Source organism: Lonchura striata, chromosome 1, assembly GCF_050655825.1.
Source record: "Lonchura striata isolate lonStrDom1 chromosome 1, ASM5065582v1, whole genome shotgun sequence".
Classification (NCBI taxonomy): domain Eukaryota; kingdom Metazoa; phylum Chordata; class Aves; order Passeriformes; family Estrildidae; genus Lonchura; species Lonchura striata.
Genome location: NC_140703.1, coordinates 89664888 through 89687394, shown reverse-complemented (window position 1 = coordinate 89687394; position 22507 = coordinate 89664888). Strand labels below are relative to the sequence as shown.

Genomic DNA, 22507 nt, shown 5'->3' with positions numbered 1-22507 from the left:
CAGCTTGACATGGCCCTGAGGAACATCATCTAACTTGGGGGCTGCCTTGCCTTGAGCACGGGGTTGGACTAGAGACCAACCCCAGAGATCCTTTCTGACCCAAACAATTAGCTTCTATTTCCATTTAAAGAAGGAACTGTAAGCTCCTTCCTCATTCATCTTACAGGCATCCTAATATCAATCTAACCCTCAGTTTAATGAGTTGTTACACTAGCTATCTCCTCTGTACCCCCTCCCCAAAGATTTTACAATAGTCCAGTTAAATGAGATTAGTCTGGAAAATAAATTGCCTTATGAAAGAATGATACCAGATTTTTCTTTGATAAATCATGTTGCATCTCATAGCACATTCCATTTATCTCCGTATTTTAAATTATTCCATTCTTCAAAATTAGTTTTCACAGCTAAAGTCAACTAACTGACCTCCACCTTGCCCCTTTGCCCAAGCATGAGCACAGATATTTGCTTCTCACGGCACCTTTTTCCATGTAAACAGCAGAGTAACAAAATTCTATCTTTTTTTCCACAGACCTGAAATTTCATTAATAGCCACTCACATCTCTCTCACTGCTCTGGATAATGACCAGTCTGATATGTTTATCTGATGGGCTTGGCCTCCTCTACATTTTGCAGGTTTCAGTCTCTTGCTCACCCTTGACCAGGCCTCCATGGCCAGGTGGTCATCAGAGACAAGTTCTTCATGTCCTAACACACACCTGGTGCTTTTTTAGGGCTGTCCAGCTGGTTTGCAGCATCACTTCCCCCAACTCCAGTTCACCTGCCTGGGCCCTCAGTGTCTTTAGCTCATTGTGCACTATGTCAAACACTGAACTTCTGAGTAAACACACAAATTTAAACATTCTAGAAAAAGGAATTAGTGCTAAAGCTGTGCCCAGATTATCTTTTATCTCTAGTCCAACCTCACTAGTCTTAAATACTCTAGTACTACTTACATGTTAGCATAAGTACTTAATATCTGGCATACTTTTGCTACCTGCCTGTGGCATGCATAGCATTTTTTCTACTATGACTATGAATACCTTCAAGTATGTTCCTTCCAGTAAGTTAGAACATTTCATTTTCTACTTATTAGAGGTACTAATTTATAACCTGTCTGAGAGAGAAGAAGTTCAGGAGAAGAAAGGTACTACCTGAATGAAAACTGTAAAGAATATCACCACGATAACAGCAGTGATGAACAATTTCTTCCTGGGAAACACAGCAGGAGGAAGCAGAAATACAAGTGAAAAACAAATTGCTCCTCGGAGACCTCCATAGGCGATAATAAATTGGTCCTTAAAAGTGAGAGGTATTGTCCGGAATACATTAATGATCTGAGTCAGAACAAAAACACCTGAGGGAAAAAACAGAAATACAGATACGAGGGGGAAAAAAAGGGAACTTCAGAACTAGTCCATGATGCTAATATTTGTTTAAAAACACTTCCATTTGCTTCTAACCTTTTATTTGCTTCTTCAATATATATTATTGAAAAAATGAAACATTACTTAGCAGCTTGAAATACCATAATATTAAATTAAAAAGCCTTAGGAACATCATTTTGAACATACTGAGTGAGCTAAACACATCAAGTCAGCTGGATTTAGGACCTGAAGCAGCTAATAGATCTCCACAAGACAGTTACCTGCTAGACTACACCTCTAAACCAGCAATAATTCTCTGTGTCAGTATAGACCAAGGCTCCTAATTGCTTTTTCACTGCATTGAGGTGATTTTGACACCTGGTTTGTCCCTTCCATCAATCTGTGCTTTGAACCCTGCAAACTCCTGCTCGCTCTATTTTACTCAGACAGGAAGGATGCAGGACTAGGGATGGGGGGGACAAGAGGCCAAGGCATGCTGGTGTACCTTGGAAAAAGGTTCCAGGGATGTGGCAGATTGGAGTAAAGGCATGAAGGCAGGTGAAGGGAGCAAGCATAGGGGGCAAGAGCTGGGTAGCAATCAAGGTGTTTGGCTGCTTTTCAGCATATTGATTCAGCATATTGATTGTGGGGTTGAAGGTGCAGTAGGAAAGTAGTCCAGGTTTCTGCTCTGGAAGGAGACTTGGGAGCTGGATTAGAGCATGACGCACCTTTACACATGCAGGGGCTGAAGCATTAGAGATGAAGCCAGGGAGAGGAGCAGATTTAAGACTACTAGCCTGCCCTGCACTTAGTTCTCTTGGTAAAAGGAAAAGAGCTAGTACTGTAAATTCAGGAGGGATCAGATTCTTACAGGAGTTTTTCTTTACACTTCAATTACAGCATTTCCTGGTTTGATACTATTTATGTCAATGACTGTGAAAATCCCAAAGCTAGTAAACATAAATTAAAAACAAAAACAAAAACAAAGGGAAAAAATCTCACAAACACCCCCCACAAACTTTTTAATTCCGGAATGACTTCTAATAATTTTTACCACAGTTTGCTTATTTGTAAATAAATTTTTACTTAAATACATGTATTGTGATTAACAAGCAGACTGCCTCTCACTTTAGGTGACCAGGATCAGGTCAAAACTGATTTTAGGTTTACAAAAAGGTAGAAGATGACCCTGTGATATAGGGCATGTTACTAATACAAAAAGCATTCTGCAAACTGATGGGTCTCTGTCTAAGTTCAGGCATTTTCTACTTGACAAGATATAAACCATTTCACTTGTAAAGAATACTAACCCATAGTCTGAGACTTGCTTACCCAGTGCTCTCCAGATTAAACAGAAGAGGAGGGTGAAGCTTACAAAGGCCCAGTTCCACTCATGGTTCTTCCCAACTGTAGACACACCCATGAAGATGAAAATTAAAGTCTCACTGACACTGCTCAGCATCTTCATGAAATATTTTATCGTTGTGTAGGATTTCTGAGAAACATTTTCCTCCACATATTTATTCATGGTCATGGCACAAGCTGTAATCCTGAAAGGCAAATATTTTCCCATATTTCATTGGCTTTAATTTTTTTTAGCCTCTCTTTTATCTACATAATATTATTCATTTTCCATAGTTCTCTTTAAAATGCAAAGTATAACTTATTCCATAACCAATCTCAAATTTTCAGGCTTGGTGAACCTACAATTTTGGGCTTGATTTTTTTTTTCTTCAATGGGAAGTTTTCTAAGAAGACATCAGTGTATGGAGAGTTTTTTCACATACTAAATGCACACAATCTGTGCAGGGGTCACTCCAGCTGTGTTTTGAAAGGGGCAGAGATGAGGAGAGGCAGGGAAGCCTTGGAAAACAGGAGCTGCTGCATCTCTTGCTGCTGAGGGACATCAGACAGGGTAGAAACTGCATATCCTGGGACAGGGCAGGACTTCCCTCCTTCCCTTCCAGCAGCTGTCCAACCTCAATGGCAGTGACAGTAGCCAGCTCCTCTTTCCAAGCAAAGTAAGCAGCAAGGCTACAGACAATTTGTCATTCTTCAGCAGTTTAAACCTGCTCTGCCTGCACATGGGGCTGAATAGGACAAAAACACCACCAGAAATCAAACTGGTGCTGCTGCACATTTAAAGCATTTACAAATGAATGAAATGGGCATCTCAGCTTATACATGAAAGAAAAGAAAAGGCTTACTGTAACTGCATCCACAAGTCCACTTTCTGTGTTAGCAAACAGTTTGCTAATCCTTGGGAAAAGCAAAGAATTACATTACTGGTTGTACATCACTTGCTCAGTATGGCTGTCCACAGTACAGGGATGGCTGAGGATCACTCAGCTACACATTCACAAGTTTAAGGGTAGTTGGCAGAGCTGGCTGAGGATAACTCCAAGGTGGTGTCTTAGTGTAGGGAAGGACAGTCTGAGCTGACTAATAATTATCAGGGAGGACAACTAAGGCAAGATATATTGTGAAATAGCTGTCATTCCTGGTTCTGCTGTCTAGGGCAACAACATCTGCTTTGATTTCCCAGTGAAAAACATTATCCACATCCATGTATGGGTTCTCAGTCAAACCCATAAATGTTTGTGCTAAAACGTTTTAGCATACTAAGTCTAAACAAAGAAAGAGAAATGTATTTACATTGTCTTTCTAAATACAGCCAACTTGTCTACCATTATTTATTCCAGGTTTTCAGATATAAGTATTTGCTAACATAGGGGATATTTCTTCATGCTCAAATTTCTACACTTCTCTCTCTCCTGGGGGAGGGGGGCAGATTTGCTAGCATCTGTGAAAATTTCTCTTGAAATGTCCCAGGTCTTATGGACATTTCACTGCAGAAACTCTTCTGCTAAGCATGTGCTGCCTCTAAGCCAAGAGCCCCATCTCTGAACCACTCTGAGCCAAACATCCCTGAATAGGAATGTAAATGGAAAGGCAGACTGGGACAGAGCTCAGAGAAACCTCACTGACAATATGAACACACATATCTGGGTTCTTTCTTCTAAATAAGGGATTAAAAAAAAAAAAAATACAAAGCAAGAGGAATCCCAGAAGCAGCAGTAACATCAAAAGGACTTCCACAGAGTGAACTTTCTTTGCATTTTACAAGAGGGAGTCTGTAGCAGCAGCTTAGGTTGTGGTCACTGGCAGACTCTGAATGCATTTCTGTTGATTAATTAAAGTTAGTTTTGTCCAGAGGTTTCATTCTCTTACATGGAGCCACATCTACATCCCCAAAGTGGCTGGACAACAATACTTCTGGAGGACAAGTCTGGAGGACATGTGGACACTGGGAGAGGACACAGTGTACTCTGTTGACTTCTCCCAAGCAGCAGAGACCCTGAATATATATCAAAGTGAAGCAAACCCAAATACAGGCAGAACAGTGCACCTAACCTTGTTTTCACCCTGCATTTTTATCCACCTACACTTGGTGATGGAGAAGGATCTAGTCAGCACAAAATAAAATGTCCAATGACATGCAAAGACTAGCTCCAACCCTAAGCAAACTCCATGTCTAAGAAGGAAGAAAGTCTCACTAAGACTATCCCAGACCCCCATCTATATTTAGTACTGATATAATTGTCAGCCCTCTCCTCATTGTCAGCTGATTTCACTGCAGTCCTGAACAGAAAGATCCCATGTGGCCCACAGGTAGCATGCTGCCTGGGAAGCAAAGCTCATCCTGACTACACAGGGTCCACTGTGGGCCACATAATGTAGATTTCATAAGCATGCAAGCTTTCTCCCTGAAACACTCAGTAGTTAAGGTAGCATTTCTAGTTTGAGCACCTGGTTAAGATAACAGAGGTCCTGAATTTTTTGCCAATATTGACAAACTGATGATGCTTTTCACAGCTTTCCTCCTTGTTCTGACCTCACAGTTACCCAGACAGAGGACTTGCAACAGATCCCACATCATGTGCCTGAGCAAGAAAGTGGGAGAGGACCTGGCACACACATGGATTTTGTCCTGACAAGAAGCAGCAGCTTGGTCAGGACATGCATTCAAGCCAGAAGCTGTCAAACACTCCCAGGTCCCTCGGTTTGTACACAGTTCTGATGATCAACCATAAAACTACATGCACAAATCTTCTCAAATCCACTTAACTCTTTGACCTGCCAAAAGTCTCATCCTCAGTGGCAAACCAGCTCTTCACTGCACTGACACAGCTACAGAGATCTCGGGCTATGCCATGGGTTGTGATGGCTCTCCTGTGTTACACTGCTTATCTGCACAGGTGTAACAAGTCTGCTGCAGCCCGGCTCCTCTGGCCCATGGCACTCAGTGGAGCTGGCAAACGCAGGGGCAGCAAATGCAGAAGAGCAAGAAGGCAGTGGGTGGGCTGGAAAACAGCCATGTCTAGCCCCACAGTCATTTCAGAGTCCCAAAGCAGCAGCTCAGTGCTCTGAAGCATTAGGACTGTCAGGTCTGCATCAAAGGCACGACGAAACATGCAGTACTATTTATTACCTTCTTAAAATAAACAGTTTTCATGATTATAGTAATTTAGGAAAGCCCTGCAGCATGGGGAGCAGGGAATCATGCTCTGGACTTGGTTTGTTTTTGGAACCTGAGGTAATGGAGACACTGTAAGTGGATGTCTGATAAGAATCTGTCACCAGATTAATCAAAATCCTTGCAAGCTGTAACTTAAAACACCTACCATGCTTACCCACTAGAATTTAAAGGGACAACACTCTTATTTTCAGTCACACTTTGCATTTATTCAACTAGTGTCAAGCAAATGAGGAGTTGGTTCAATGCTACAAGAAATAGAGCTGCACATGATTTGTTACTCTTCAGATAAGTAATATTCCACACCTAATCACTGCTCACTTAGAATCAGGTATCTCTTTAGAGTATTTATTTACCTGAGAAAAAAATGTTGAAGCCTCCTTAATTTGAATATTGTGTGGGGATATAGTGTTAAAATTTAATATAAAATCAATGTCTTTATGCAAGGTTTTATATACATTATTATAATAACTTCTTCACAAACTATATTTTTACTGTCACAATAATCAAAGTCAAAGATATGTTCTATATGTGTTTTATTTTACATTTCATACCCACATACGTTAATTCTGGCTTCCAATTCTGTGACCTGAGTAGCTGCCTTGGTCAAGAAGGGGAAGGGAAAAGCACTTCATTGCAATTAACCTGCAACATTCTGTACTTCTGAAGAATAAAAGTCTCACTGTATAAACAGTACAGTTTCTGTCAGGACTGCAATAAACTAGGCCACTGGGTTCAATCCTCAAGTTTCCTTGACCTACTAAATTTACAGTAGTTTCAATGTTTGCTCCTTTCAGCCTGCTAATTCATTGTTTCAAAAGAAAAAAAAAAACAAACTATATTAAAAGTTCTGCTGCTCCACAGCCTTCATGAGAAATTAGTAAGAAGAAAATGCAGCACAAAAGCAAGTGAATGAAGTTCAGATTTGGATTTGTGTGTTTTACATGTGTGAGCCTCACTCATGCCCAGCTCTAGTTACAGCAGAAACTCTAACCTCTCCTTCTGAAGAGGATTTTCTCACTGCAGCTCACAGGGACATGGTTCAGTCCCTTCACTGTCAGCCAGGTATCCTGGTGCAGGGGTTATACACGGACATTTCAAGAATCGTTTATCCTTAGAATGAGTACACAAACTTATCAGAAGAGGGACAAGTGCCTTTCATTCTCTTCTATTCCTCTGCCAGTGAATTCCTGCTTGCCCAGGAATGAGGCAATCTGTCTAAGGATCTTATTTATTTGGTAACACTGTGCGTTCCTGCTCATGTCCTTCCCCTAAAATACGGTACACCTTGTAATCACAAGGTCTCACCGAGTATCTTTATAAACCTGGTTATGAAAGAAGTGGAAATCAGTAGTTTAACAGACTCATGTGGCTATGGGTGAAAAAGGGGATACCAGGCAATTATTCTTCATAGGCTGAACTGTAAATGGCCACAGAAGCAAGCAGTACATAATCTTGGTTGTAAGGGACATTCCAAGGTCATTTGCTCCACCTACCTGCTCAAAGAAGGGCTGACTTTTAAATCAGACCCAAGCAATCCCTACATGAGTCAGTTGCTGCAAAAAATGACAGGGAACTCTGGTTAACACTGGTGTGTGTTTTTGCACTGTGACACAGAGCAAATTACTTTCTATAGTTCAAATGCAAAAGAAATGTGACAAGAACAGGGCAGATTTACTCCAAGGGGATGCAGAAATTGTAGGGGCTCCAAAGCTGTCAGCAGCACTGCTGGGAGGGGACAAGCTTTATGGCTTATAGCAGCTGAGACCCTACATGGGAGCAGAGAGAGCCTTTCAGTCTCAGCAGGGATGTTACTGCTGTACACAGCTCTGTCAGCTATTATAAAGCATGCTTAAGAGACAAAACCAGACAGAACATTTTAAAGATAACTCATTTTCTACTGTGCTGTTTGAGGGTGAGAATACTTTGTGTTTCTTCTTCTGTTCTGCACCCATTCAGGGGTCACTGCATATAGGAAAATGAATATGTTGTTCATGCTGGGGGAAGCACTGGTGTGCTGGTGGCAGGCACTGGCATGTGGTGGGTCCCCTGACCCACCAGCAGACACACCATGCCCTATCCATTGTGTCCTGGATGCAGCAGGTCCAAATCGGTATTTTCATAAACACTGCCTCAATTTTTTCCATGTACAGTTTAGACACATGTTTTTGGTTTAGAAACCCTTTAAGTATTTGATCATAGGATGTCAAGGACATTTGGCTTAAGAGGTGGAGGAAACTAGAAACCACACAAATGCTATGAATAGAAGCTATGGAAAGAGATGGTACATTTATGAACTCGGTCAAAGTGGATGCATACGTTGCTTTATTTAGGCTCATATCAGAGAAAGAAACCCATGTAATCTTTTGCTCTTCACTTACATTGAAGTTCCAACCCTTGTTTCATGGCATATTCCTATTTTTATACAACTAAAATCATCACCCATAAGTTTCCTCGTAAATTGCTTCCCAGCCCCAGAAAACCTTATACTGGCATGCCTATGATAGTAAACCTATCTTCACTTGCCTGAAAGAAAATAATCAGGCCAGGTATTATCGAGTATTAGTGACACTCAGCAGTAATATCTGAGCTTACAAAAAAAGCTCTGCCCCTCATGCCTGAATGACTCATATTTGCCACTAGAAAAACAAAAAGTCATTAAACAAAGTTGACTTTAAAAATATTACTTGGAACCAGAGCAAAACATTTAATTATATCAAATGTCATAAAGGCTCTTTTTAATGTTGAAGTCCTTACAGTAAAAAGAGAGTGAAGAGAGAGGCTGTGCTCTTTTTTTACTGAAGACAAGGAGTGGAAAATGAGAATGGAAAATATTTCTATCTGTTGGGAGTGGGAAGAAAAATATTATTTTATACATAATGATATATACAGAGAACGTTGTAACACACAGGCACATGTATCAAGATACAAAACTATAGGATTATGTTACCACTGGACTGCAAACTTTACATTCACTCAATCCTCATTGTGCCTATAATCCAGCAGAAGTTTGCCTTAATGATATATACATTGTCTTCATTGAATGGTATTTACTGGCTGCTCACATGACTAACTGTTAAACACAGTTTCACAATATATTGGCATCGAAAGTGAAGGCAGCTGATGAAGTTCCCTGCTACCACTGCCACTCCCTCCCTGCCACCATTGCCCCTACATCATCATGGGCCACTCCACACCCATGCCCTTAGGACTAGTTGAAGGGTCACACTAGGACACAGGTCACCAAAGTGACCTGGGTTAAATATAAGCACATTGAAAATACGAGTGAATATTTTTAACTTGGAACATTTCAAAGATACAGCTTATGATGTGATGCCATGAGCAGTTTTAGTGACACAGCTGGTGTGGTGGCAAGCTGAGAGAAGGGGGTGGAAGTGGGAGGGAAGAGGCCGGAAATCCTCAAGCCAGCAACTCTGCCATGCACCGTGGAGCAATGCCACATGGCAAGGTTTGAAAAAGCTGAGCCTCTCTCCAATTTCCTTTGGCATTCTTACTTGGATGCTATGATTACTGAAGTTTGGGGTACTTACGCCATGATGCCCGAGAGGTGAAACATTTCGGCTGTTATGTATGACAAGTAACTGTACAGGAAGACAAAGAGTGGCTCAATCACTCGGATTTTATGGGTGAAACGGGTGGTAAAGGCTGCTACAAATCCCAAAAGGATTCCAATCAATACTCCACCGATCCCCACTATAAAGAAGTTAGCAATCCCAGCGAATATGTCAATAACCTTAATTGTGCGCATCTGGCAGAAAGACTTGAACAAATTGTACAGGACCTATGAGGAAAAAGAAAGCACATTATCTTTTTGAACTATTCTTAATTTCCCTTCATGTCATTATGCTCCGTTGCTTAAATGCTGAACTTTGAATTTTTCTATCTACCTTGAATTTGCTGTTATTTATATCTGGCATATTATTTGTCATCCATATGTACCAGAGAGATACAAAAGACAGATAAATATAATTTCTCCCATTTTTTGCAAATGGGACAGATTTCTTAATCCATGCCACTCTAGGGGCCAGGAGTATAAATCTATCTAATTCTTCTTTAAAATCATTTATTTACAGAGCTCCTAATGTACATTACAAATTTTCCCCAGGATAAAATAAATAAAACAGAAGGAGAAAAAAAAAATAATGAGTCTTATAACCAGTGAAAAATCAGGTTATTTTCAAATCTGCTTGATCTACATGACACTGAGAGGTAGAGTACTGAACTAGACCACAGATTAATCTAAAATTCTGGGGTAGGAGGAGATGTAGAGGCAGCTGGGGATCGACAGTGCCCACTTCAAGGAATGAAAGAAACATGGTATTCATTAAGCCAGTGCTCTTTCTCAAAGTTCTTGACCATTAGGAATCCAATGGTTTAAAGACTGTTCAAAATATCAAGCATTTGTAGAGATTTGGATTTCATTGCCATTAAAAAACCTGTTGCCATGTGTTTGCCCAGTTTAATTTTCAAAGCATTTATAACTCCAAAACAAACTAGGTCAATGGGATTATTGCATTTTCTTAGCCAGAGACCCTTTTTGTTTTATACAGAAAACAGAACAATCTAAAGACCACATTTCTCTAATATCCAGTGTTTTAGTTTCTCCAAAACAGAAACCAATGGAATCAGTTACTCTTAAAGAAACTTTAAAGGGTTGCCCCATCTGCAGATCCACTTGAGAGATTTAACCATTCCCTGGTGTTGCATGTATGCTGCCAGCCCTGCAGTAGCAGAGTGGCTACCCTGTCCCCTTGTACAGAGCTAACTTTGGTCACAGGCACCTGTTCCTATCACAGTGGGTTCACAGACTAAGCCAGTGTGGGCCAGTCATCCTAGACAGCTTGCAGGAGTTAAATCTCTGCTTTCTTTCTGGACTTCTTAGTACACCAAACAGGTTTCTGTATCAGGAATGCTATTTGAGATCACAATGTTTTATCAGTACTTGCATTGTGCCAACAAAGTAGGTGTTTGAGTAGTGGCTGTGGAAGGATTTTTCATGTTTGCAGTCCTGTTCTCTCTCACAGGACAGAACATAAGCTATTCAGCCCTTCTTAGTCAAAACTGGGTATTACAGAACAGTTTATGCAAAGATGTGGCTTATTGTGGGAAAGGAGAGAAATGAAAAAGAAAAGAGAAAATATATTCCAGAGTAAGCATGAAAATAGAAGGTTAAATCAAACCTAGAATGATCATCAGCCATTTTCGTTCATCACAAAGCAGCAAATACAAAAAGAGCAGGATCATGAACTATTTATTAGATAAGAATTATGCTCTCAGGATGAGTCCACTTGGGAGAAGTGTACTTCTTCATCTGCACAAACCCTGTTCTGAGGCAGACTCCCAGCCTTTTTTCCCCATTCCTTGTTACTATGTACTGTGCATGACAGGAAAACAATGTCATAGGCTCCACAGTTTTTCCACCTGTTTTGATTTGCAGACTTATGGATTTGCATGTAGAGAAGGATACCAAAATTAAACCTACTGACAGAAGGAGTGCCTTTGCTACTCTACTTTACAAGGACCTTTCAATCCACACACTCCCAGGACTCTATTAATCACAGACTGAAGAATACTGTTGTCTTGTGTGCAAAGAGTTTCCCTGAGTCACTCATTGAAACTTGGGACAACCCCAGAGTTGGGCTTTTCTCTAAGACACCTACAGAATGGGATCTGGCAGAATACTCTCTTGGTACATATTAGAGAAGCTGATTATTTTATTTAATTGGAGTTTTAAATAGTATTTTTTATATTTTAAAAAGTAACTATATAAATATATACAAGGCTAGTCTCTAAAGTAAGAGAACTGCAAGGTCCTTGTAAAGAAGCAGAGAATTTTGATCTAAGCCTTTTGATAATCTCACTTTACAGCAAAGTATTCACCCTGAAATAGAATGGAACCTGCTACTCTACATGGAGACATCTTCATAAATCTCAAGTCCAATGCCATAAATTATTTGAAAGAAGCAAAGCAATTTCCTCCTTTGTACCTCAGCCATGGTTAAAGCAGCAGCTACAACTATCAAATGTCATAAGCAGGATTTTAACCTCATTCCTATTGGTTTTTATTTACACTTTGCAAATGAGATCAAAATCAGGTTCACTTCTCTTTTACTCCACAGCAGTTCAGTTTTACTGAGATTTTTCTAAACATCCAGGTGCATCAAACACCAACTCCAGTCACATGTTTAATGTATTTGGTGTGAGAACAGGGGGTTTTTTTGAAGTTCAATATTTTCATTTACTCAATAGCCTTCAGCTGAACTCACTGAAGGTCACACCAAGAAATATTAGTCACTGATCACTTTTTAATCTTGTCTCAGAGTATCTCTGAAACACTAATTGCTTATTTTCATCAGTTCTCAGTTATTAAGTTTTTAATTCTACTTTAGAGCACTCTAAAATAATGTTGTCAGCAGATGCCGAGTACAAAGTACTGCTGTAATGTTTTCTAACATGGAAATAATATTATTATAATGACACTGGCTCCTTCTTTCTGATTTTAAACCCAGAACTGGAGTTTGAACTGCTAACACTCAGCTGTGATCTTGTAATTTATAATCACCTTGCTTGTTATGTCTGACTCAGTTTCGTGGTAAAGCACCAACTCTGATCAAGAATCCAATTGTCAAACTATGTCCTCTGCCAAATTCAAGTTCCAAAAGTCCACCAGTGGGGGAAAAAGAACATTCAAATGCACAGACAAATCGAAAAAAACTATTATGCATGGAAGACAACCTGAAAAAATGCAGCTTCTGAGAAAACACATCTTTCTTTATATACAAAATGAAGGTGTGGAAGCATGTTCTCTGAAAGGACAGCATAGATGACACTGCTATTCTAATAAAAGCACATTTAATAAAGCCACTGTGTTTTGCACTGCCTATCTGCATAGCCCCTTGTTTTTTTGATATTGCAGTGGCCATAGGAATAAGACAGCTTCCATAGATGGCGAACCTGCGTTCAGCTCCCTTCCTACTTCCTCCCCACATCCTACTGCAGGCCCCTGCCAGGGCAGGTGGGACTCAAGGGCTCCAGAAGATGAAAGCTGAAAGGTTCTGAGCTCTGCTGGATGCTGATCTTGTCAGCCCCCCATAGAACAGGGACAGGGAAGCATCTCCTCCAAGCACAGGGCTGAGTAGCCTGGCAAGGGCTGCTCCATCAACATCTGCTGTGGGCAGGAAAGTAAGGTTCTCTAAGGGCAGCCCCAGGAATCTGTGCAACAGCCTGGGTCACATTTTAGGTATAATCACATGACTGCAGGTGTGCAAAAACATAACAAGGAGCCATTAGCAGACCAGTTCCGTGCATGTGGAAACAAACTGATCTCTGTCCAAGTGCTACCTTTAAGCGATAGGGAAGCAAGACCAAAGGTACTCTACATTCCTTTCACTCCTTCATAAATATATGTAAGGCCAGTGCATTACTGGACTGTCCCTATAGACTCCTCAGATTATCCTTCCTCTGTTAGGGCATCTGGGGAGGCAAGCCATAAGGAAATCTCCAGAGAAGGCAATAATGATGCCTACAGGAAAGCTACATACTAAATTGCCATGCCAACCCCTATAAAAATGGTGGTTTAGAGAAATTCGCCTTTGGGAAATAGCACATATGAATATGCCAGTGATCAGGATACAGAGTTTTCCTAGCAAATTGTATTTTATTAACTGCTGCCCCATGCCCAACTTTGTCATTGAGAAAAGTGATTTTGGTTGGAAAAATCCACCAAACAAGAAGTTTTAAATAACCAGATCCTTTTCCCCAGGAAAAATAAAAAATGTATGAATAGACATCTATCGCACAAGTGGACACTAGAGTGACTAGAGGCAGACCCAGCCATGGCTGAACTTCTAAGCCTTTTGAAAGTCAGTATGTAAACCCATTTATTTACAGGATGGCTTAAAGTACCAGTTTAGCATTGGCAGGCAGTTCCAATTGTAAGCTATTGATAAAAGCTAGGTTTTAAGGCAAGCCTGTAAAAGGAGATGTGATTCAGACAACTGGATAGCAACAGATTCAGGTAAAGCATGCAGTGTAAGTGAAAAATAACATAGTATTCCCACAGACACACAAGAATTTATCAATACCAAGGTTCAGAATAAATGATGACATATACCTGTGTTAAGCAGGTGAGGAATAGTCCATGAAAAGGGAAAAACAGGTAAGACAAAGTCCAATAAAAGGGGAAAACAGAACAATTTTGCACAGAATGGGACTGGAATAAGAAGCCAGGGACAGAAATAGGAAAGTGCAGACCCAATTCATGAATCTTTTTGATCCTTCCAGCATATGAAAAACTGTACTTCTATGTCTCAAAAAACAGAAAGCATGCTAGGGCATGGTTGGCATGGGCAGGATTTCAAGGCATGAATAAGTGGGAGTAATGCCTCAGACAGTGTCATCAGGTACAAATGAGGAACACTGGGGGGGGATAATGGAATCTGCAGATTGCTGTCCTCAGGTCAGCACCACAACCCCAATTCAGCTAGTTAATGATTAGAAATTACTGCCTCCAGGTGGCTGTCTTATCTCATCTGTAACCTGGAATACATGTATTGGTGGGTTCAGGGCAGTTCCGAGTGGATGGGCATATGCAAGAAGTTAACCTCAGCAAGGTCCTGTGCCATCTCCATGATTTGCCATCATCCCCATTAACACACTGGGACACCCCACTCTGGCCCTTTCCCTTTCCTGTCCAACAACATTTCTGCAGGTGAGGAAAACCTACAGTTTCAGATTACAGAAGTAATACAATTGCAAAGATATAGAAACTAGAGTGATCAGTAGTAAAATCCCTACAGTAAATATGCTACCATTACTCTCAAGTAGTAAGACTACTGTGATTTCTAAATCTAAAGTTTAAATAATTAGACTCACTAGCACTCCTTGACTTCCATCTAGTACCAAATTGTAATAACCAGATACAAAGAGAGTGGCATGTAAACAATCACTCATCATTTTTATCAATTAATCATTTATCAAGTAACTTACCACAGTTATAGCATCATTCAGCAAAGACTCTCCAAACACCAGGATATAAAGCTGCTCATTGACATGGATATTTTCAAAGACAGCCAGCACCGCCACAGGATCCACAGCTGAAATGAGGCTGCCAAAGAGCAAATTCTGCAGCAAAGTGATGTCAGTCAAACCAAATGCACTGATCTGGCAAATTCCATACAGGGAAATTCCAATGCCGATGGCATTCCAGAGTGTGCCCACCACAGCATACCAGAATATGGTACCAAAGTTCTCAAAGAACAGACGAGTTGGCATAAAATATCCAGCGTCGAGTACAATAGGTGGTAACAGATACAAGAAAAACACATCACTGTTCATTACAGGAGGGGACTTCTCCTCTGCTCCAAAAATAATCCCACCAAGAAGCAATCCAACCAGAATAAGGAGACAGCTTTCAGGTACTATTGAGGGCAACTTGTGATAGAGATGAAAGCCTTCAAAGGAAATTCAAACACAAGAAAGGGAAATGGTTACTTGTACAGAATCCATAAGATTATTCTGGATTCTGTTACTGTCATTTCTATACTAAACAAACAGCAATTGTACGGCAATTTCATTTTAACTGAAAGACTGAACTGGACATCCACAATGGGTCAAACCAAATATGCTGGCTACATTGTTAATTCAATTGATTTGGTGGAGAGACAAATTAATAGTTAGACATTTCACTTAACAGCTAGGCTGGATGGAGCTACTATGTGCAAGGGTTCTCTCTGTGAAACTGTGGGTTTTTTGGGTTAGTTTTTTTTTGGTTTTTTGGTTTTTTTGTTTTTTTTTTTAATGTGGAATCCTACAGAAATGCAACCCAAACACTTCTCTGGGGTAAATTACATCTAGATAGAGAAACAAACATCATACTAACCACTGCTTCCTCTCTGGACAGCTTCACAAAGTAGCTTAAAGAGTGCTTTAATTTCATTTTTACTCTTAGAGTAAAGCCAGTGAGGAGAACTAGCACATGACCTACACCCAGTCACCCATGATCACTTCCCCTACCGCCACAAAGAAGCATTTAGAGATACAATTATTATTTTTAGTGGAGCCTCCAAATTAATTTCACAAGAATCAACATATTTTCCATAAAGTAAGTTGTAGCCTGTATTAGTATGCTTATTCTTCTGTATCATATGAATGGTAGTAGAGTCAGGATTCTCTCATGAAAATCTGTGCAAAGTACTGAAGAAATTAATTTTAAGAGGTTTTGAATGAGGACTTAGTGCTGAATGTTACTTATCCTTCTAAAACTCTCAAAGCCATGCAGTTTTGATTTAAAGATTCCAATTACATATAGAAGTTGGCTGTTGTAAGGATAATTCTCAGAAGGAATGGGAAAAGTTTTGAAGGAATTTACTGTGGCCAATCTAATGGAATGATCAACCTTATGCACCAAGGTCACATTCCAGGTCCCAGCAATGCCAATCTTTTCTGAACTCCTCCTTATCTATATTTGGCCCACATAATTATATAGAAATTGATCCACACCCACAAGATCCCACAATCCCTGCCTAACTAAAAAGCATTTAAATTATTTTAAATGAGAGCTGCACAGAAACACTGGGTGTGGTAATAACGGGCGTCTATTTCAGTAAAACTATTTCAGTAAAAATCACACCTGTAGTCGAAACAGTTAAATTACTGCAATCTTGGTATCATTTACATCCCATTTCCCAGTTTCAGGGTATGTATCTTGTAACAACTATTTTGTTAACTCTCCTTTCACCATGGATTTTTTTCCAGTTAAAAGAAAGCCTGAACTTATAATTAGGAAAAAAAATGGTTAAAAAGGTTCAAGAGGAAAGTTGTTTATGGACTTTATACTTATATATTCTGTAACTATTAAAGTTATTTTTAAAAGCAAGCAGCTCAAGCTGCATTTTTTTTTCTTTTTGAATGAACACAGACTGCTTTAAATAATTAGAAACACAGCCTATGTGACTCATTAGACTGACTGCCAAATTCATTGTCATTATTCAAAACCAGAATCACCAATGCCCTATATTAGCAGAACAGGTAATGATCCTGGAAAAATCAAGAATTTGCAGTTGGAGACTTGACTCTTCACCTTTCAGCCGTTTACATATGAACATTTTATAATTCATCTTGGTTTCTGCAGTAGCAGAAATACAATTCCAATACAATGATCAAGAAGTTTCCCCCGAATAAGTAGGTTTTGCCAGAAGTCTTTTTAAACCCTTCAAAAGTAAACTTTAAATCATTTCCTGAATAAAAATTCAAGAGAAGGAAGATTTTATAACTGCAGCTTTTGACAAAAACAAACAAACAAAAAAACCAACCAGTTGTAATACAATGGCAATGAAATGTCTACTGTGGAAAAAAAAATTAAAATCTTTTCTTTCCTTCTTTACAAATCACTCTGGAAAGTTCACAGCCTCTCAGAGATTTGGGATTCTGCCTCATTCTAAAAGATAACGGAAAGCCTCCCACTAAGTTAAATATGCTTTTTATTAACATAAACAGCATCAAAACTCCTGGAAGATTTTCTGTCTACATGAAAAGTATTCAAGGGAGATTAGGGACAGGCTGTGGCTCTTGATTTGAAGGCAGAGAGCTAGAATTTAGACTCCAGTGCATGTCAAGTCAATAGCAGATGCCTTGCCCAACAAGAGACATTTTCCCTGATTCACAGGATTCACAGCCACAGGGTCAGGATCACCCTGGGAGCAGATCCTCTGCAGTACAGGAATACTCTGACTTTCAAGCTGAATGCAAGGCTACAGCTACTTTCTTCTCCTCTGACCCTTGGGCTGTCCTTGGGCTTCAGGTTATGCAGTGACTCAGCTTCAACAGCATGGAAGATGTTTATTGAGTAAGCATCCTCCATATATCATGGCAAAAATTGCAGTAGGATACTTATCTGAAGTCAAGTTAAGTATGCTTCAAGATAAAAGTCCTTTGAATCCCAGTTTCCTTCTTTTTGGAGTGAATTCCAGTGCTTTCTGATGCTGGAAATGCCACTGAGTACCTCTGAACAGCTTAAACCTTCTTTCAGGAGAGCAGGTTTGGAAGGATATCAGCTCAATTGCCAGAAGAAACACTTCTCATTGTGTATTCGTGATTGAACATAGAAATAACAGGAATGTTACAGGATCGGTTACACAATATTGTGTAGGTTTAGTAGCATAAAAATTAAGCAAAACTGGGGGTCATGTAGACTAGTCTCACTGGTTAAAGACTCCAGCATACTCAGGTGCAATGGTCCCATCTAATATACTCATGGAGTCCATCAGCATGTGAGTAAAACACCTCTGGTATCAACACACAAAACAAGAAATAAGTAGAAGTAGTAATAAGATAATTCCATTCAAGGCAATTTATTAGATTTTGAATTGTGCTTATATCCTATACTGGAATAAAAAGCACCTAGTCCTTGTGAAAGTGTACCTTGTCAAAATGTTCAAGTTCTGCTTGGCAACCACTTTCTTATGCTGCCTTTCTTGCTCCCTCTAAAACCAAGCTCACAGCAACATGATCACAGGCAAGATCAGACAAACCTTTCAGATAAATTCCCTATAAAAATTACCAAATGCTGGAACATTTCAGTTCTGGAGAAACTGCCCTTCTGTGAAAGCATATTTGTTAAAATATTCATAACCAGGTGCTGCAGTTGAGTATTCTTTGGGATCTTTCACACACTGAGAGAGCTGTTGTTACACAGAACCCTATCTTCTGAGCTCCTCACAGCTGGAAAGACCTTAGGGATCTGTTCATAAAGGTTTGAATACTCGGCAGTGCCAAGTGTAAGCATTCAGTGCCTATCCCCAGAAAGGAATTTGTGATGCCAGATTAAGCACCAAAGTTTCCTGAGCAGTGAGTGCGGGAGTCTCGAGGTGGATTTCACGCTGCCTGGCATGGCAGGGGCAAGATGCCTGTGCTGCCCAGCAGCAAATGATGACAGGAATGCTTCAGAGAGCCGCCTCTCTTAGAGGGCCCCTCTTAGGCCCTCAGGCAGTGAGATGGGCTTGGAAACCCATCTCCATCCTTTTGAATCAAGCCACATGGCTCATTCCTAGTAACCAGCATGGCATAGCATCATTTAGGTATCAAAACTGCCCATCTGGGCTACCTTCAATAGAAAAGAAGGCATAAACCAGTGAAAATTTGATGTGGAATGTGACTTAGGAGCAATGGGAGCCTGACCTGGGAAGTTTCACCTGATGCACCCACTGGATAAGGAAGCACAGACAGAGCTCCAGGAGCAAGAACTGGATGTTCCTAATTCCAGTCCTGGAGTCAGGGCACCTGCAGATAGGTGTGGTGAAGCTGAGCACTGCCACACCTAGGGCCGCTCCTGGATCTGGCCCTCATTGCTCCGCGCACACGCACTGACAACAGCATGCCCCAGATTAGCCACACTTGCTTTCACATGGTGTAACTGAAAGGATTTTAAAATTATAGTGTTTTTCTTCACTTATGCTGTTTGCTTGCTTATTTACTAGAATCAGACTGGAAAATTAGAGCAGACAGGCAACTTTTTGGTTTTTTTTAGCTTTTTAAATGCCTATGCACTAGCAAAATACCAAGATAGTCAGAATGTATAGTTTTACATAAGTTATATATTATTGTGTCTGTATGCATATTTACATGTTTCAAATGCCTTCCCTTTTAATAAAATCTTTAATAAAACAGAAACTTTTTCAACAGTTTTAGCTTATACAAGAGTCTTCCCTTTATCTAAACTCAGAAGCCAGAGCAATTTTCAGTACTAAACAGGCTAAATTCTCTACCAAACTCCCTATCTCCTGGTTATTGCAGTTTACAATATATTTGAGTGTATCATATTTGAACTGTGTCCTGATTCTGCCAACACCTAAATGCATACTTAAGACTAAGAATGTACCTTTAATGCATTAAGACATGTGCATCAGGATGCATGCCTGCTAAATGGCTGCAACACACTATTTCTGCAGCAAGTAATGGTAGCAGACCCAAGTTACTTGGGTCAAGGATCAGGCCCCCAACTACAATGCTGGACATGGCAGGAGGTAAGTACAAATGTTTGTTTTTTCAGAATCCTAATTACCTGATCACTAATCAAATTGTGACAGTCTATTTAAATGTCACAAGCAGAGGTTAAGTTTTAACTTTGATAAAAATGTTTAATCTGAACGACCATGATGGTATTTTTTTATGATAATCTGTGCTGTGAAGTCAGAGTTCTGAATGAAACAACTGTACTGTGGGTAAACTTACTTATTTTGTTCCCAAAACTTTATTCCTTACATTATCTTCTAAGTAAGAAGGTACAAAGTTCAAAATTCATAGAGATTTTAAATAGCTATCTAGCACACCATTACCTGACATTCTTTAGATTTATTACGCTGTACTCATTTCTCTGTTTGGGACATAGAAGCTAACTAAAAACATGACATACAAGCTGCACAAAACTCAGTGAAACTATGCAATGCAAATGTTTTCCACATGAGGGAAGAGGTGGCCTTCCTAACTTTTACAGTGTCTTTTATATTTTTCACGGGACCTAAGTGAATGGTGGAAAAGCAGAGTAAGGAGGAGGCACACTCTACCCTCATAAATATTTGCTTTTAATCGATCCGTTGTCCTGCTTTGAGACTGTCATTATAACCGGCGTTATTTTAAGAAAAAGAAGACCCTGCTCAGATGACAGCAGAGCGATCAAGAAAAAGTCAGTCATGCACCGGGTGAACTCTGGGTTTCACGGTCCTCGTAGCTCGGGGTTTACCCGTCTCTTTTCTCCTCCGCACCTCTCCTGAGAGGACCCCGACTTCTCCCTGCCAAACTCCGCCCGAGCATCCCGCTCCGCAGAGGAGCATCAGATCCCTCCGTCCGCCCCGCGCCCCCCGCGCCGGGCACGGACCGCCCCGGCGCGGCCCCGGGAGCGGCGGCCCGGCCAGGTACCGGCACGGAGGGAGGGTCACCCACGTCCCGCTCACCGATCTTGGCGAGGGACGCCAGCAGGATCCAGAGGGTGATCTCGAAGGGGATTTGCACGTGGGGGTAGTCCAGGGTGAAGACGTGGAGCCGCGTCTCCTCGAAAGCGGTGCCGCTGGGGCTCGGAGGGGTGCCGGTGCCCATCGCCGCGGCGCCGGGCAGCTGCCCTTCCGAGGTGGCCCGCGCCTCCGCCGCGCCGGCCGCCAGCGCCGCCAGCAGCGGCAGCAGCGCGGGCGCGGGCAGCCGAGGCGCGGCGCGGCGCGGGGGGCCGCGGCCGCCCATGGCGTCCCCGCTGCGCTGCCCTACAGCCCCGCGCCGGCCGCCGCCGCCATCCCCGCGCCGCGGGCACCTGCCGCCGCCGCGGCCCCGCCTCCTCCCCGCTGGCTGGGCGAGTCCCGGCCGGCGCCGCCAGCCTCCCGCGGCGCTCCGCTTCCCCGGGCCGCCCCGGGGCCGCCCCCGCGGGGCCGAGCCGCGGGGCCGGCCCCGCCGCCCCCGCCGCCCCCGGGTCCGGCCGCCCGCCCGCGGGGCAGCGCCCGGGCGGGACCCGCGCCTGGGCGCCGCGTCCCGGCCGCCGCCAGGCGCTGCGGCGGGAGCGCTCGGGGACCCCGGCACGGCTCCTGCCGCCAGCACCTGCGGGGATGAACGGGGCTGCACGGGTGTAGGCAGAGCCGGGGGGTGTTCCTTTTACTGAAGATTACTCTAAGAGATATACGTATGCAGTCATAGAAATACATACACAGTTATATAATCTAAAGTGCTAACACACTCTATATGGATACGCCTGTGGATACATATATAGTCTTTAAATACATGTATTTAAAATCAATTTAGGACTTTATGTGTATGCACGAACATCTGTACACGTACGTGTAAATGTATATATATATATGCATATGAATGTTTATATATATATATTAAAGTAATATTTACATATGCATTTGTGCATAAGCATATGTATTTTGCCATTACCAAATGCAGAAAAGGTGCCTCTACCACATATATGAAACATAGCATTCTGTTCAGAATTACTAATTAAAACTCTGTTAATTTGGAGACTTAAAAAAATGCACACTGTATACATATATGTATGTAGGTTCATATACATATGTATATGCCTGATATAGAATATAGTTATTTTTTAGGTATTTTATATTCTACTATATATAATTAGTATATTATATATTTAATATCTAAAATAATATGTAGTATATTGTCTATATGTTTCCACTTCTCACACAATAGGCACAATCTGATTTCTGTTAATTAAGAGATATACATTCTGTTAATTCAGGCAGTTAAAATTATACACTGTAAGCATATATGTTTGCTCATATATGTGTATATAAATATTTGTGTACATAAATATGTGTATATAAATATACGTATAAATATGTGTATATAAATATACAACTGATAATATATTTATGGGTGTGTCAGTGTGTGTTGTAAATATTGAACATGTGATTGGCAAAATACTGTTTCTAAAGGCACTGCAATTTGATTCCATCAGATACTGCTGAGCACCAGGCTTCTGTATTTCCTGAAAAACGGAATCTCACCCGTGATTTACCCATGACTTCACCACTTACGAGTAAGACAGTATTCCAAAGCTCAAACTCATAAAATCTTTAGAGCACAC

The 22507-nt window shown here is 41.1% G+C and overlaps 1 protein-coding gene across 1 annotated transcript in view; it reads right to left on the bottom strand.

Moving 5' to 3' along the window:
* Positions 1-21165, bottom strand: part of SLC9A2 (solute carrier family 9 member A2) — a 36991-nt gene extending 15826 nt beyond the window's left edge. Inside the window, exons 1-5 of the mRNA XM_021538346.4 lie at positions 20871-21165; positions 14911-15374; positions 9453-9703; positions 2697-2914; positions 1152-1354 (exon numbers count right to left, since the gene is read on the bottom strand). Coding sequence (XP_021394021.3) covers positions 1152-1354; positions 2697-2914; positions 9453-9703; positions 14911-15374; positions 20871-21150 — 1416 coding nt within the window. The 5' untranslated portion in view covers positions 21151-21165. The remainder of the gene's footprint in view (positions 1-1151; positions 1355-2696; positions 2915-9452; positions 9704-14910; positions 15375-20870) is intronic.
* Positions 21166-22507: the final 1342 nt, after the last annotated feature.